This window comes from Phalacrocorax carbo, chromosome 1, assembly GCF_963921805.1.
Source record: "Phalacrocorax carbo chromosome 1, bPhaCar2.1, whole genome shotgun sequence".
NCBI lineage: Eukaryota > Metazoa > Chordata > Aves > Suliformes > Phalacrocoracidae > Phalacrocorax > Phalacrocorax carbo.
The window spans coordinates 185,785,095-185,797,746 of NC_087513.1; the positions used below are offsets into that span (position 1 = coordinate 185,785,095).

General features: G+C 39.7%; 1 protein-coding gene across 1 annotated transcript in view; it reads left to right on the forward strand.

Moving 5' to 3' along the window:
• The window catches only part of GTF2F2 (general transcription factor IIF subunit 2), a 96,781-nt gene that overhangs the window by 43,293 nt on the left and 40,836 nt on the right, over positions 1-12,652 (forward strand). Inside the window, exon 6 of the mRNA XM_064440840.1 lies at positions 683-764. Within this exon, the coding sequence (XP_064296910.1) occupies positions 683-764 (82 nt within the window). The remainder of the gene's footprint in view (positions 1-682; positions 765-12,652) is intronic.

The window sequence follows — 12,652 nt, forward strand, 5'->3', positions numbered from 1 at the left end:
TGGATTACAAAGGGACTGTGTCACAGAGGTGAACGTACAGAGAGTGGTATTAACTACAACTTAGTATGTGATCTCCTAGATTACTAACTGCAAGTTTTTATTTCTATTCGATGGGTGATAGCGTGCATAGTATTATTATTACTTTATTGTATTATATTCCTTTAGTGAACAATTTTTTTTTACTGTAATAAGTTGAAAAGAGGTTGCTCTTTTTATGAGGATAGGAATGAAGTTAGCTTTCATTTTATTTTTCACTAATTTTGGATGCTTTGATGATTGGGTTCTCTTTGTAGATTTTTTTTTTCATGGTCCCTGATTGTATTCAATGCATATTGCCAAAAAACGGTTCCTAGGTAAGCTGAGTGTAACAATCTAGAGAAAAGAGGACCACACAGTTACCATCTCTTATTTAAAATTTGGTCTTCAAGATTCATTCTTAATATTTACAACATCTGATGGCAAAATAAGAAAGTCTAGGGATTATCAGCTGTGCAAGCATATTTTTCCTGCTTATGTCTTCAGTGTCTGAATAGCAGAGATTTAGAACTTAATCTGAGATTTGCGAATTTATAATTATATTATATTTACTAAATGCTTAATTAGTGAAAAATAATTCAAATGTTGACCATGTTGGTGAATCTTATTTTAATGTCCAGTTTTGCTTTGGTTTTTTTCATTCTAGATAAACTTTCCTTGGAAGGAATAGTGGTGCAACGTGCTGAATGCAGACCTGCAGCTAGTGAAAATTATATGAAACTGAAAAGGTAGGAGTGCTCTATTACAAAGGGATATGTGATATCTGGCTTTGATGCTTTTATTATTGCCTTACTGGGGATGGATGACTTCAGTATTATCATGGTCTTACATAGGATTTATACAGGATTGGAACTGTTCTTGCTTTTGGGGTGGATTTACTGTAGGGAAGGAATGAAGTCTGGTGTGGGGCTTGTACCTCCCTCTGGTAGTGTCTGGTGGGATGATGTAGATTTCTGTGTTCCATCATGTGCAAAAGTCTTGCTCAAGCACGTGTCGTACCTCTTCATACCTGAATGTATGAATCTAATTAATATATACCTATATTCAAAAGTGGTTAAAACTGAATTTCCCAAGGACTTAAAGGTTTACATTGGTCTGGTCAGGACAAGCTTCTTGTTTCTGTGTTTCTGTGTGGATTGTCCAAATTTAATTCCACTTAATATTGTGCCATAGTAGATGAAGAGCACCTCTTGAAGAGGTATTAAAATGCCCAAAATAGGAAAGAGTTCTGGGAGAAGTGCTAGACCTAAACTGGCATGCTTACTAGAAAAGGTAGTGGCTGAAAATGTCAGAAGGGGCATGGAAACCACAAGACATGAATTTAACAGTATCATTTAGTGACTTGTGAAAATTTCATCTGATACACCTAGAATTTACCATGTGATTCATATATCATAAGGATAATTAACTTGATGACATTCTCTAGTAATAAATCAGATTTTGAATTGAATTGTGCACTATGTGAAATACATATATATTTTCAGCATGTGGGTTTTAATTAAGTCACCCTTTTATATTGTGAGTTTGTTGTAAATAGAGAAATGCAAAGCAGGAAATGTCAGGAAGAGAATCGTTTGTGACTAGTTTTAGAATCATCAAAAAAACCGCAGAAGAAGCAAAGAAACGTTTTTCCTCAACTCCCGATCTGTCTTCTGTGTACCATATACTACATTTACAGTATCTTATATCTTATTAACCTCCTCTGTCATCTAAACTGCTCCAGTATTTCCTTATTGTGTTTATTCAATTCTGAGACTCTATGTTCTAGCTGTTGGCAAATCAGTGCCATAAGTTTGCTCAAGTACAGTGAACTACTTCATTTCAGACTGTGTTCTGTGATTTCTGTCATGATTTTTGTCATCAGTGTGAAATGGAGTATGAAGCAAATGTGATCTTACTACAAAAGGACTCATTTCAATCTGGCAATTTTAAATATATACAAATATAGTCTGTGGGGTGTATTTGCTTCATAATTATTTTAATCACAGGTTGCCTGATCTAAGTGGTTTTTTGCATTTTGTATGCAGTCAGTGTTACAGATTATTAATCTATCAGATAAGCTTCTGGTGAGGCCACAGCAGGAGACCAAACCGAAACTGATAGCCTTAATGACATACTACCCAAACTTTGAAATTTTCAGCATTCTACTTTCTGTCATGCACACATAGCCCCTCCTGTTCTTTGATTTTTGTCATGTTCAACTCATTTAGGAGCAATAAGGATACAAACACCAAGGCAGGTTTTGTGTTTGGAAGCACTGGCAGCTGAAAACTGACAGTACCCTTGTTTTTTCTTTCCTGTAGAAAAATTGTCAGGCTGTGTATGCCTAGCTTCTAAATTTCATGTTGTGAAAGATTTTTTTCCTTTTAGCGAAAAGTTAAAAAAGAAAATCGTATCTGGTGGGAATCAGCATGAGATTCAGCAGATCTAGCAGTCACAGCCTCAGAAGAAATTGGTTTATATCCAAATAACGTTTCTGGTATTTGAGTAGTAGGATCTAACTTTTCACTCCTTTTACTCGCTCCCACCCTCAACATGCTGCAGTCTGAATTTGTGCTTTGTAACAGTGACGGCATTGAAGATAAAACAGATAAGTTATAGAACTGTGTTATATTAAACCATTTTTATTCATTTTTTCTATTTACTATTGAGCTTTACATGAGAGAGACTCTCCAAAGGTGGAATTGATAATATTGATAAAACAGCAAGTCTGTTGTGTAGGCTTTAAGTGTTACAATAGTAAACTGAGTCAGGAAGAAAATAAAATTAAAAGATAAATGCAGTTGCTTCAAACTTTGAAGATCTAGAAAATGAAGTTAAGCTGCACACTCCAATAACTGTAATAATTTGTTTTCTGAGAGCGGGCAGTGGCCAAAAGGGATTATATGCCTCCCTGGTATTAAATGCAGATATGGATCCCCTCTATTTTACTGTCTGTATCTGGGTCAAGGAAATTGGTTGCTGGGTGCGTGGTGTGGTGTGGCATTTGATTTCCATGGTGCTCTGTACAGTTTCAGTGAGGAGACAAAGTGATGGTCTTTTGATGGGGCTGCCAGCAGTTAGGTGGGAGATATCTGTGACATGTGGGTTTAAGGATGGGTAATGAAAGCACAGAATTTGGTGACGTGTATGGGTGAAAGCATTGTCAAACGTAGCAGATGGAAGGAAGGCTTTTTTTCCCACAGAGCAACCTTTGATTTGATTATGGGAAGGATGTACATGGCTGATGTTCAGAAAACTTTGAATACAAGGTACAAATGTGTGTCTAGGGATAACTAGTTGGAAAGGTAAAACAAAGGTTCTGTGACCTTCACTTGTTATTTTCTATTTTGGGAATTTTCTTGTTGGCAGATATTTCTTTTTTTCTATTTTCCTGAACTTCAAGTTGTAGAAGAGGAACAAATACCATGAAACACCTGCTACCCTACACTAGTAAAGCTTCCTGCTATTGAATTTCCTAGAAATTTTTTATTAACAATGTATTTGTTCTTTGTAGTGCCTTAATGATTAGTTATACATTTGCAGTTACTGCTGGTGATGCTACTGTGCAGCTAGCTGGAAAATAATATGTGGTTTCGAAGCACCTGTCCTAATTTCTGTCTTGTGGGAGTAGATCTCATGGTCTTACTTAAAAATATTTGGACTGTGTAGTGAAAAAAACCAGGCAGACTCTGTTCCTAACTGCAGACCATTTTACTGTGTGGTAGTCGCAGAAAAGAATGTCTCTAGGCTGCTCGTCCTGGTTGATTCTTCCCTTCTTGCCCCATCAAACCTGTAGGACACAAGAAGATGGTGGCATGTGAAACGTTGTAGCAGAGGGTGTGTATCACAGACGGGGTTACACACAAGGCACATTGTATGGCACACACTGTATTTACACTGGTCTTGTGCCCCCACCGTCCATGTCACCTTAGGTAGGCAGTCTTTTCATTCTGCCAGGCTGCCCTAGGCAGGCTCCACATTCACCCCAGCCAGTCCCACTCAAACTAGATCATTTTCTTCACCGTACTGTAGTCAGCTTTCCACCATAAGGAGGCATTATCTGTCCCTTAACTTCATCTTTGTGAGGCTTAGAGGTTTTTACTTCCATTACCTTATTCCATGGTCCCAGTGCTTAATCGCCTTGGGGTTAATAACTTCACAAAGAGAGAGGTACTCCAAGAGGCTAGACTGCACTGGGAAGGATGGCACACAGGGGGAAAAGAGTCCCCCAAATATGCAGGATCCCCTCAAGCTACAGATGACTTGAGATGAGAATAAGGTTCAGACACTCCTGAGTGGCTTTTGGTATGCACAAAAGAGAGAAAATGAGGGACTGGCATGCACCCCATCTCATATTCCCTGTGTCAGATTACTTGTTCCCATCCTTGCACTGGTCTTCAAGTCTGTTCTGTTCTTCTCTCTGACCAGAGCAAACTTCTTCCCCAATTTTTTCTCAGTCCCCCTTTCCCATACAGAGAAAACATTTTTTTATTATTATTTATTTTTTAAAAATAATTTTAACACATCTCAGACTACATTTCTTCTTGAGGAGAAGTTGAGAAGAAAAAACCATAATCTCTGGGATGTTAATCTCTCTTCTGCACAGCTGATTCAAACTGACATTGTCAAGTGGCTACAACAAGGTCTCCAGGACTACTCAGGTCCTTTGCAAGGGGGTGGCTGGGCACCAGGTTCACAGTGCTCAGGGGGGGTTTTGGAGGCACATGCAAAGTGCATCTCAAGCAGTTGTTGAATGCAGTGTTTGGTAGCACTTCCCCAACAGTAGTGGATGGCAGGCAAAAACTGGGATAAATCCAGAGCCCTTGTTTCATTCTCAGATGTGCCAGTGAAATGCTGGTTGCCTTTCGAAAAGGGTTTTGGGAGACTCTGATTCAACTATACATAATCTGAATTACTGAACTCTCCCAAACTGTATACCAAATTATTACCAAAAAAAAAAAAAAAGAAGAGTCCCAGGATTTTGGAAACCTAGAAAAGGCTGACATGTAGCATTGCAGTGAGGCTGGTAATCCGTATAATTCTCTTAAGTAACTTAAAAATACATCTTGAAGATCGTTGGTGTAAACGGTAGTTGCCAGCATGGCAGCTTGTAACAAGGCTGCAAGAATTTTGTATGTCTTCATGCTTTTTTCTGTTAAGAGTTTTCTCCAGAGAATGTGATGAAAGTCCTTAGGAGAAGCTACTGGAAGAAACATACATGATAGGCTTTTAGGAGAAATGGGTTGGAAGCCGTCCTAGAACAATTAATGAACTTCCATGTTTGAAAAGTCACATTTCTTTACAACCATATTACGCAGGCCACTAGAAGTCCTGACACTTGATGGTCTAGGCCAAGCACGTGAAGTTTAATTAGTGCAGACTAGTTGCTCATCTTATCTAAAATACTGTGAGAGTATTGACTGACTGACAGTTCAGTATATTGCTGAAAAGTAACATTATGCCAGTTTTTTTCCCCCCAAATATCCCCTACTAGGAAAAGAAAATTAATGGTTTGACCAGCATGCCACTTCATATATATTTTGTAGATCTACTCAGCTGGCTATGAATTCCCTTTCAAAATAAGTATATATGAATACATTAATGCATTTTCCACAAAAGCTGACATGCTGCACAAATGTTGTTCAGTTTGTTTGAAGTGGGAGGCGATTTTTACACAAAGCTGAGATTGCATCTGCCTGTCAGTCAATGCAACCTTGATTTTTAAAGTATCGAAGATCAATTTCTTTGTCTTGAAGTAAAATTCAGCATAATAAAAAAAGATGTTCCCTAGGATGTTTTGAGTAATTCATAATTAAGTACAAAAAATATATATTTTTTTTGTTCCATGTGCTAAAATGTTTCCAATCCCAATCTTGCTTGGAGAATAATGTGCAATTTTGTAGAAAATTATCTAATTATCGTGTTCATAAGGGTTAAGCTGTACTGTTGAGAGATATATTTTATATTTCCCTTATGTGCCTGGACACCCACCAGTTTTTACAAATCAAGCAAATACTATTCTACTTGTGAACAACTGGACTGCAAAGTAGCAGGCACACTAGTACTTAAGGTTCTTTGTCCATTTTTTGTACATTTTTCACATTTTTTGAATAGAGTAATGGAGAGAAGCAAGTAAGAAAAATAAGGTTAAAAAGTGAGATGAGTTCAGCAGCACAGAGGAGTGGTTATTCCCCATTTCAGAGGTCAGGAGAGTTGCTTTTGCTGGTTTGCTACGTATTGCTTTGTGATCTTAGGCTGTTTTCTCTGTCTCTTGTCCTTTCCATTTTGTCTGTCGTCTTTTGCTGTTCTTAAAAGTGCTGTTCTGAGGCTGGATTTTAATAGGTCTTTTATATTACCGTGCTTTTTTGTTCAGTGATATGGAAAGGTTCTAATTTTGGTTGCTGCTTTCCAGCCATTATAATAATGATAAAAAATAAGGAATAACCTACTGTTTGTAATGCAGCAGAGATTTTATCATGTTTCTCTTAAACCTGCAGCTGGATATATAAGGCTACTAGTAGCCAGGGGTATATGGGCTAACTGGGGGGGAGAAGGGAAGCATGAAACAATCTTGTTTTTTTGCAAATTACTTCCTAGCATATAAATCATAGTAGTTATGGGAAACTGATACTCTCACATTTTGGGAGAGATCATTGATCTGGCCATTGATCTGATCATTGGGTCTGTTTTCTTCCTTTTGCAAATGCCTGGAGACACAGGATGAAAAAAGTAGGCTTCCTTGCTTGCTAACTATAGCTTAGTATTCTCCTTTTGTTTTACTTTAAAATGGCTTTGTTGCAGCGTGGCATAAATTTTGCCTTATTTCCATCTTTTAAATACCACCATTTCCAGGTGACAGGCACAGAATCACAGAACGGTTGAGGTGGGAAGAGACCTCAGGAGGTCATCTGGTCCTACCCCCTTGCTCAGGCAGGGCCACCTACAGCCAGTGCCCAAGACTGTGTCCAGACACCCCTGCATTTCTCTGGAACTGAAATGCTGTGATAAGATGCTGCTGGGATGCTCTCGTGCTTCTTAACAGTGGTCATACTGAATGTGTTCTGTGCCTTTTGGAAAGGAGCCTAGCATGAAGGTAATTTTCAGAATTAAAAGAGATGCTTAGGGATGTGTATTTAAGAAGGGTTTATGGCAAATATTGCATGAATTTTTCCGTATACCCTGGGGAAGGAAATAAATAATTGTGATTCAAGAGTTCTTATTGACCTGTTTCTTTAACATGGACTTCATGAAACAGTATTCCTCCTGCTCGTTACACTGCTTCTTTTTCCCTGCATTCAGAGGTGTTGCATTTAAGAACATATCTAGTTTGCCTTAGTGGTAATTAGCCAAAAAGCATCCATTTCCTTTTTATCTGCTGAAAGGGGCGAGGCTAAAAATAGTCACCCTGGAATATGTTCAGGCTTCAGTTGTAGCCAGCTTCTTCAGGCTGAAAAAAGCCTCATTCAGTACCAGTGCTCATCACCAGAAGTTCTGGGTACTTGTATTTGCAGTAAACTAAATGTCAGTGGCAGGGTTTCCTTCTCTTGAAACCAAAGTTTTTGGCAGCGAACAGTGCTGGAGGTCTGTTTGTTTTGCTGCTACCTGGACTGCAATAATTATTTATGTGTCTCTTCTGCTAAGGTGCTTTTTAGATTTCAGTGGGGGACTTGTTCAGTACTTAGGGATATCCTTACTGTTCCTAGGGCAGCACCAATTCCTTCTTCTCATCTTCTTTTCCATCTGTAGTATGAAATTCATGTACAATGGGTGAAAATCTCTGACAGAAACTGCTGTTTTAACTGTCGCGACTTATCCTGTGTTACTAGACATACTAACCTTCTGTTCTTTTTGCTTACCATCACGCTTGACCCTGTCAGAGAAGGCAGGAGAGCTAGCTGGTATACAAAAGGCCATTTCTACATCGGCGTCAGAGTTCAGATGTAAATCTTTGTTTTCTCTATTGCAGAGCAGAGCTCACTCAAGCTCGTGGATCTTTTCCTAGCCACCATGCCAGATGCTCTAGTCATACTGAGTACTGCCGGTGTTCTGGGTTCTGCAAAACTGCTTTGGCAACTACGAGGCTGACGAGCTCAAATTTACACAATATGTAGAATGTCAGCACCACAGCACATCATCTATTTTTAAGCAACTTTGTTCACATACTACTGATGATATTTGCAATTTGTGAGAGATCAGTAGACTAGTATCATCCAACAGTTACCGCACTGCCAAGGAGCTCCAAAGATTGTATATCCCTGAGTACTAAAAGTTACCCTTGTGCAAAACCAAGGATTAGAATCACCAGGTGGTGAGCTCTGTTGGTGATGTATTGATTTCCTGGCTTATTAAAACATTTCTGAAATCATGGAACTGCAGGAAGGCACTAAAAGAATGGCCTGAAGGGTGACAGGGTACAAACACGTCCATCCAAATTGCACTTGTAGCTTGGGATGTCGCCAAGTTCAAACAAGTTCATAGATGACAAACCATCCACTCTCTTATTTCTGGTTCTTTTTTGAGGGAGCGTCTGTCTGTAGGGCTCCAGTGCATCTCAAACTGTGGTTCCCTGTGATCAGTGGGTGATTTAATTCCTTGAAGACATGGCAAAATTCCATCGGGAGCTTAACTCCTAGAGTGCCCCAGGACCAGCTACACCACAGGGGAAGCAAACAGAGGTATCTCCTGTGCTCCCCAAAGGCTCTGTGAGTGGAAGAGATCCCAGCTTTAGAAATTAATCACAGTATTACATTTTACGGGAGAATCTTTCCTTCTCTAAATACCTCAGATTTTCATACAGGATACTGAAGCACTGCAACCATCAGTTAGTACTCAGACGCAATCCTGAAATGTTTTCCAAAAGAGAGGATATTGTGCAGCCACCTGCTAATACTTGAGTCTGGGACGTTTTAAAATGGCTTGGGAGTTGAATTCAAATGAACACCATAAAATGGAAAAGAATAGTAAGTTTTGGTTTGTGGGGTGTTTTTTTTTTGAAGAGAGAGATTAAATGTAAAATCCTTTGCATTTCAGTCATCTTAAATACCTAAACTTGTTTCCCCCCCCCCCCCCCCCGAAGTATCTAGATAGAGAAAATGATACTGCCAGTATCAGAGGCCAACAAATTATATTCAAGTTGCTAATATGGTGAAGGAACTTTAAAATCCTAGGTGTTTTATTTACATTTCAAATCAAGTGCAAATCATTTTCAGTAATGTTTTTCACAAAAGCTCTGCTACAGAATGTTACTTTCCACAGCTTGAAAGAAGCAGGAATGAATACAAAGGACCACTGCCTAAAGTATTTCTTACATATATTCATGTGCATGCACAAAGGTACTGATGTTTTTAATAAAAATGATGGTTTTCCAATTCTTTGTATTTTCCATGCCTGCATTTAAATACAGACACATCTGCTTGTGGCCTTAAGAGAAGTATATGCTGCTATTTTAATTCTGTTACCGTTGCAAGACCAACACGGCTGTGAGAGAACGAGGTCGTTTCTCTTTGAAATGGTATTTTTTCAATAGAATGTGACTTAAATGTCAGTGCTAGTGATGTGCAAATCGTGAAAGTATTCCTTCCTTTTTAGTCTACATTGAGTTTGAAATTTGCAAGTTGCTTTGGGCTTTTTAATGAAATACATTTCTTAAGTGAACTTCGTAGACAATAATCATACCATTCCTGGGGTTTCTGGTTATGATCTATTATGACGTTTCTGCTAAGCTGTTGCCTCCTTTGTTTGCAGTTAGTGGTTTTGGCTGGGATTTAATCATTGCCATTTCAGTGTCTGTGATCCTTCCCTGAAAATTTTGCACTATACGCTAAGCCACTACCATCAGTGGGACCTAACACAAATGGGTCTGCACTGGTAGAAAGAGCATTACAGATTTGGCTATAAGTATATTTGTTGAATAGTACAGTGTCCATGTGAAAGTGTTGTACGGCTAATGGGCTTTATTCATACCTGAGACTGGAATGAGAAGGTTTTTCTCAGATAACCTTGTACCTTGAAATCTGTGATGTACCCTGACAGGAAAGAGTGCCGCAGATTTGTTGCTGCTCAGTTCCTTCCTTTCCTCCTGCCCATGGCAGAAAGCTGGTACTGAGCAGTTTTCTGACAACTACCTGTACTTGTTAAGGTTTAGGATCAGTGTTACTTTAGATTACAATTTTTTTGTTTGTTCTTGTATCATATGGTTGTCTTCTGTAGCAAGCATAAATATATAATAATATGCAAGGTCCTGCACCTGGGTCAGGGCAATCCCCAGTATCAGTACAGACTGGGTGATTAATTGGTCGAGAGCAGCCCTGCAGAGGACTTGGGTATATTGGTAGATGAAAAACTGGACGTGAGTCGCAACATGTGCTCACAGCCCAGAAGGCCAATTGTATCCTGGGTGGTGTAAAAAGAAGCATGGCCAGCAGGTCAAGGCAGGTGTTTCTCCCCCTCTTCTCTGCTCTGGTGAGTCCCCACCTGGAGTGCTATGTCCAGCTCTGGGCTCCCCAGCACAAGGAAGACATGGACTTGTTAGAGCAGGTCCAGAGGAGGGACATGAAAATGGTCAGGGGGCTGGAGCTCTCCTATGAAGACAGGCTGAGAGAGCTGGGGTTGTTCAGCCTGGAGAAGAGACATCTCTGGGGAGACCTTGATGCAGCCTTTCATTGTATAAATGGGGCTTATAAGAAAGCTGGAGAGAGACTTTTATCAAGGGCTGTAGTGACATAACAGGGGGCAATGGTTTTAAACTGAAAGAGGGTAGGTTTAGATTGGACATTTAAAATTAGGGTGATGAGACACTGGCACAGGTTGCCCAGAGAAGCTGTGGATGCCCCATTATTCGAAGTGTTCATGGTCAGGTTGGACAGGGCTTTGAGCAACCTGATCTAGCTGAAGATGTCCCTGCCTGTGACAGGAGGGTTGGACTAGACGACCTTTAAAGGTCCCTTCCAACCCAAACCATTCTGTGATTCTGTGAGAGTAATACATGGACATAAGGCTGGACGATCGGTTTCGTGCCTAAGGCAAGGAACTGACTCCTGCCCATGCAGTGAAAGCAGAAATGCCATGTTGCACAGGAGTTGTGAAGATCTGTTTTGCCTTAGAGGTGACTGTTCCCGGTGATTGCTCTGTGCTTTCCCAATGCCTCACAAAATACCTGAAATGTCCAAATATAAAGTTAAAATGGATGGTGCAGCACCTAAGAGTTGTCAGCTCCTCAAGTTTCAGGGGCTTGCAAGCCACAAGTTTGGAAGCAAGGTGTAGCTTAAAGTGAAACTGAGAGAGATTATATGGTGGTATTTGAAATTGAAGTTTCGAACAGAGTGTAATTAATACAGCAAAGCCACTAAATAGAAATAACAAAAAAAAAAAGTGTGCTCTGAATTAATATCCTACTGATATCCATGTATATCATATCAGTATATATTAATATGTCCCCTGCCCTATCAAAATCATTTATTTTTTTAATCTTTGGGATCCATTGTCGTTATTAAGGTGTTGTAATGTAGCTGTCAAAAGCCATTTCTAGTTGGGCCATCTCTGAAAAATTTAGGACCACCATGTGCACAGACCAGAACTTACCAGGTAGCGGAGGGCAGTAGTGAAACCTGCAGTGGGAGACTTACTGAAGTTGGGATGTTTTGGAGGACAGACTGTTTTTTTTTTCAACTGCTCACTCTCTGTGTGTCACTTTTCCATCTGCCACCTTTCCCTCTGTTCTCTCATCCAGCACAGTTACCTCACTCAGACTTTAGGTGTGCTGGATGCTCCTAGTGCTGCCAAGCACTGTTGAATATTTGCTGATAGGAGGTTAGGGTGGCCCTTTCTGACTCAGATGAAATTGCAAGTGAGTTTATCCAGGAGTCGTCTTCATCAGCAGTTTTAAAATATAAAGCAATTTAATTATGTTCTCAACTGGTACAATGTATTCTATTGACAATTTATGTTTGATTTTACAAATAACTAATGCCAGAGATAGTAAACTTTCATCTCCATTACTGTATTAGTCCCGCTTGGCAGACATTTCAGAGAATTTATTCTGCTGAAAGTACAAAAAGACGTGCCAGAAATTAACAGGTACAGCACTGTCTCTAAGGTCCTGGACACACTGAAACTGTAACTGAGAGAAGTGTGAACAGTCTGCTCCATAACTGAAGTTAATGCCAATGAAGTATCTGCATTAGGTCTTTGAATACTTCAGTATGCTTGCAAGAATATCTGGCTAAGCCCTTTTTTAATGCTAGTGACAGAATCAGGAGGAACTGTACCCTGCGACTTGTAATACAAATTTGAATTACTGTCCTGCTGTTCCCTCAGATTGTGTGTATGCTCTTGAGTGCTGACTGAGACCTTGCCAAGGAGGAAGATAAAGAAGAAATAGTAATGAAGTAGGAAAAGAAACAGCTCACCAAAGAGCTTTCCTCTGCTCCTTCTGCTCTTGGACTGTATTCAGTTCTGAGGCTTTGCGCAGCACTCCCATTAACAGGCGTAGGGAAGTTTGGGTTTTTACAGGATTCATTTCTGTGAATAACATAAGGCTCGGGCTTCATCATTCCAGTCTGCAGACGGTGGAGACACATGGGCTTCTGTCCTTCTACACAATTGGTTGAACCATGTTAACTCAGGTTAGAATAAG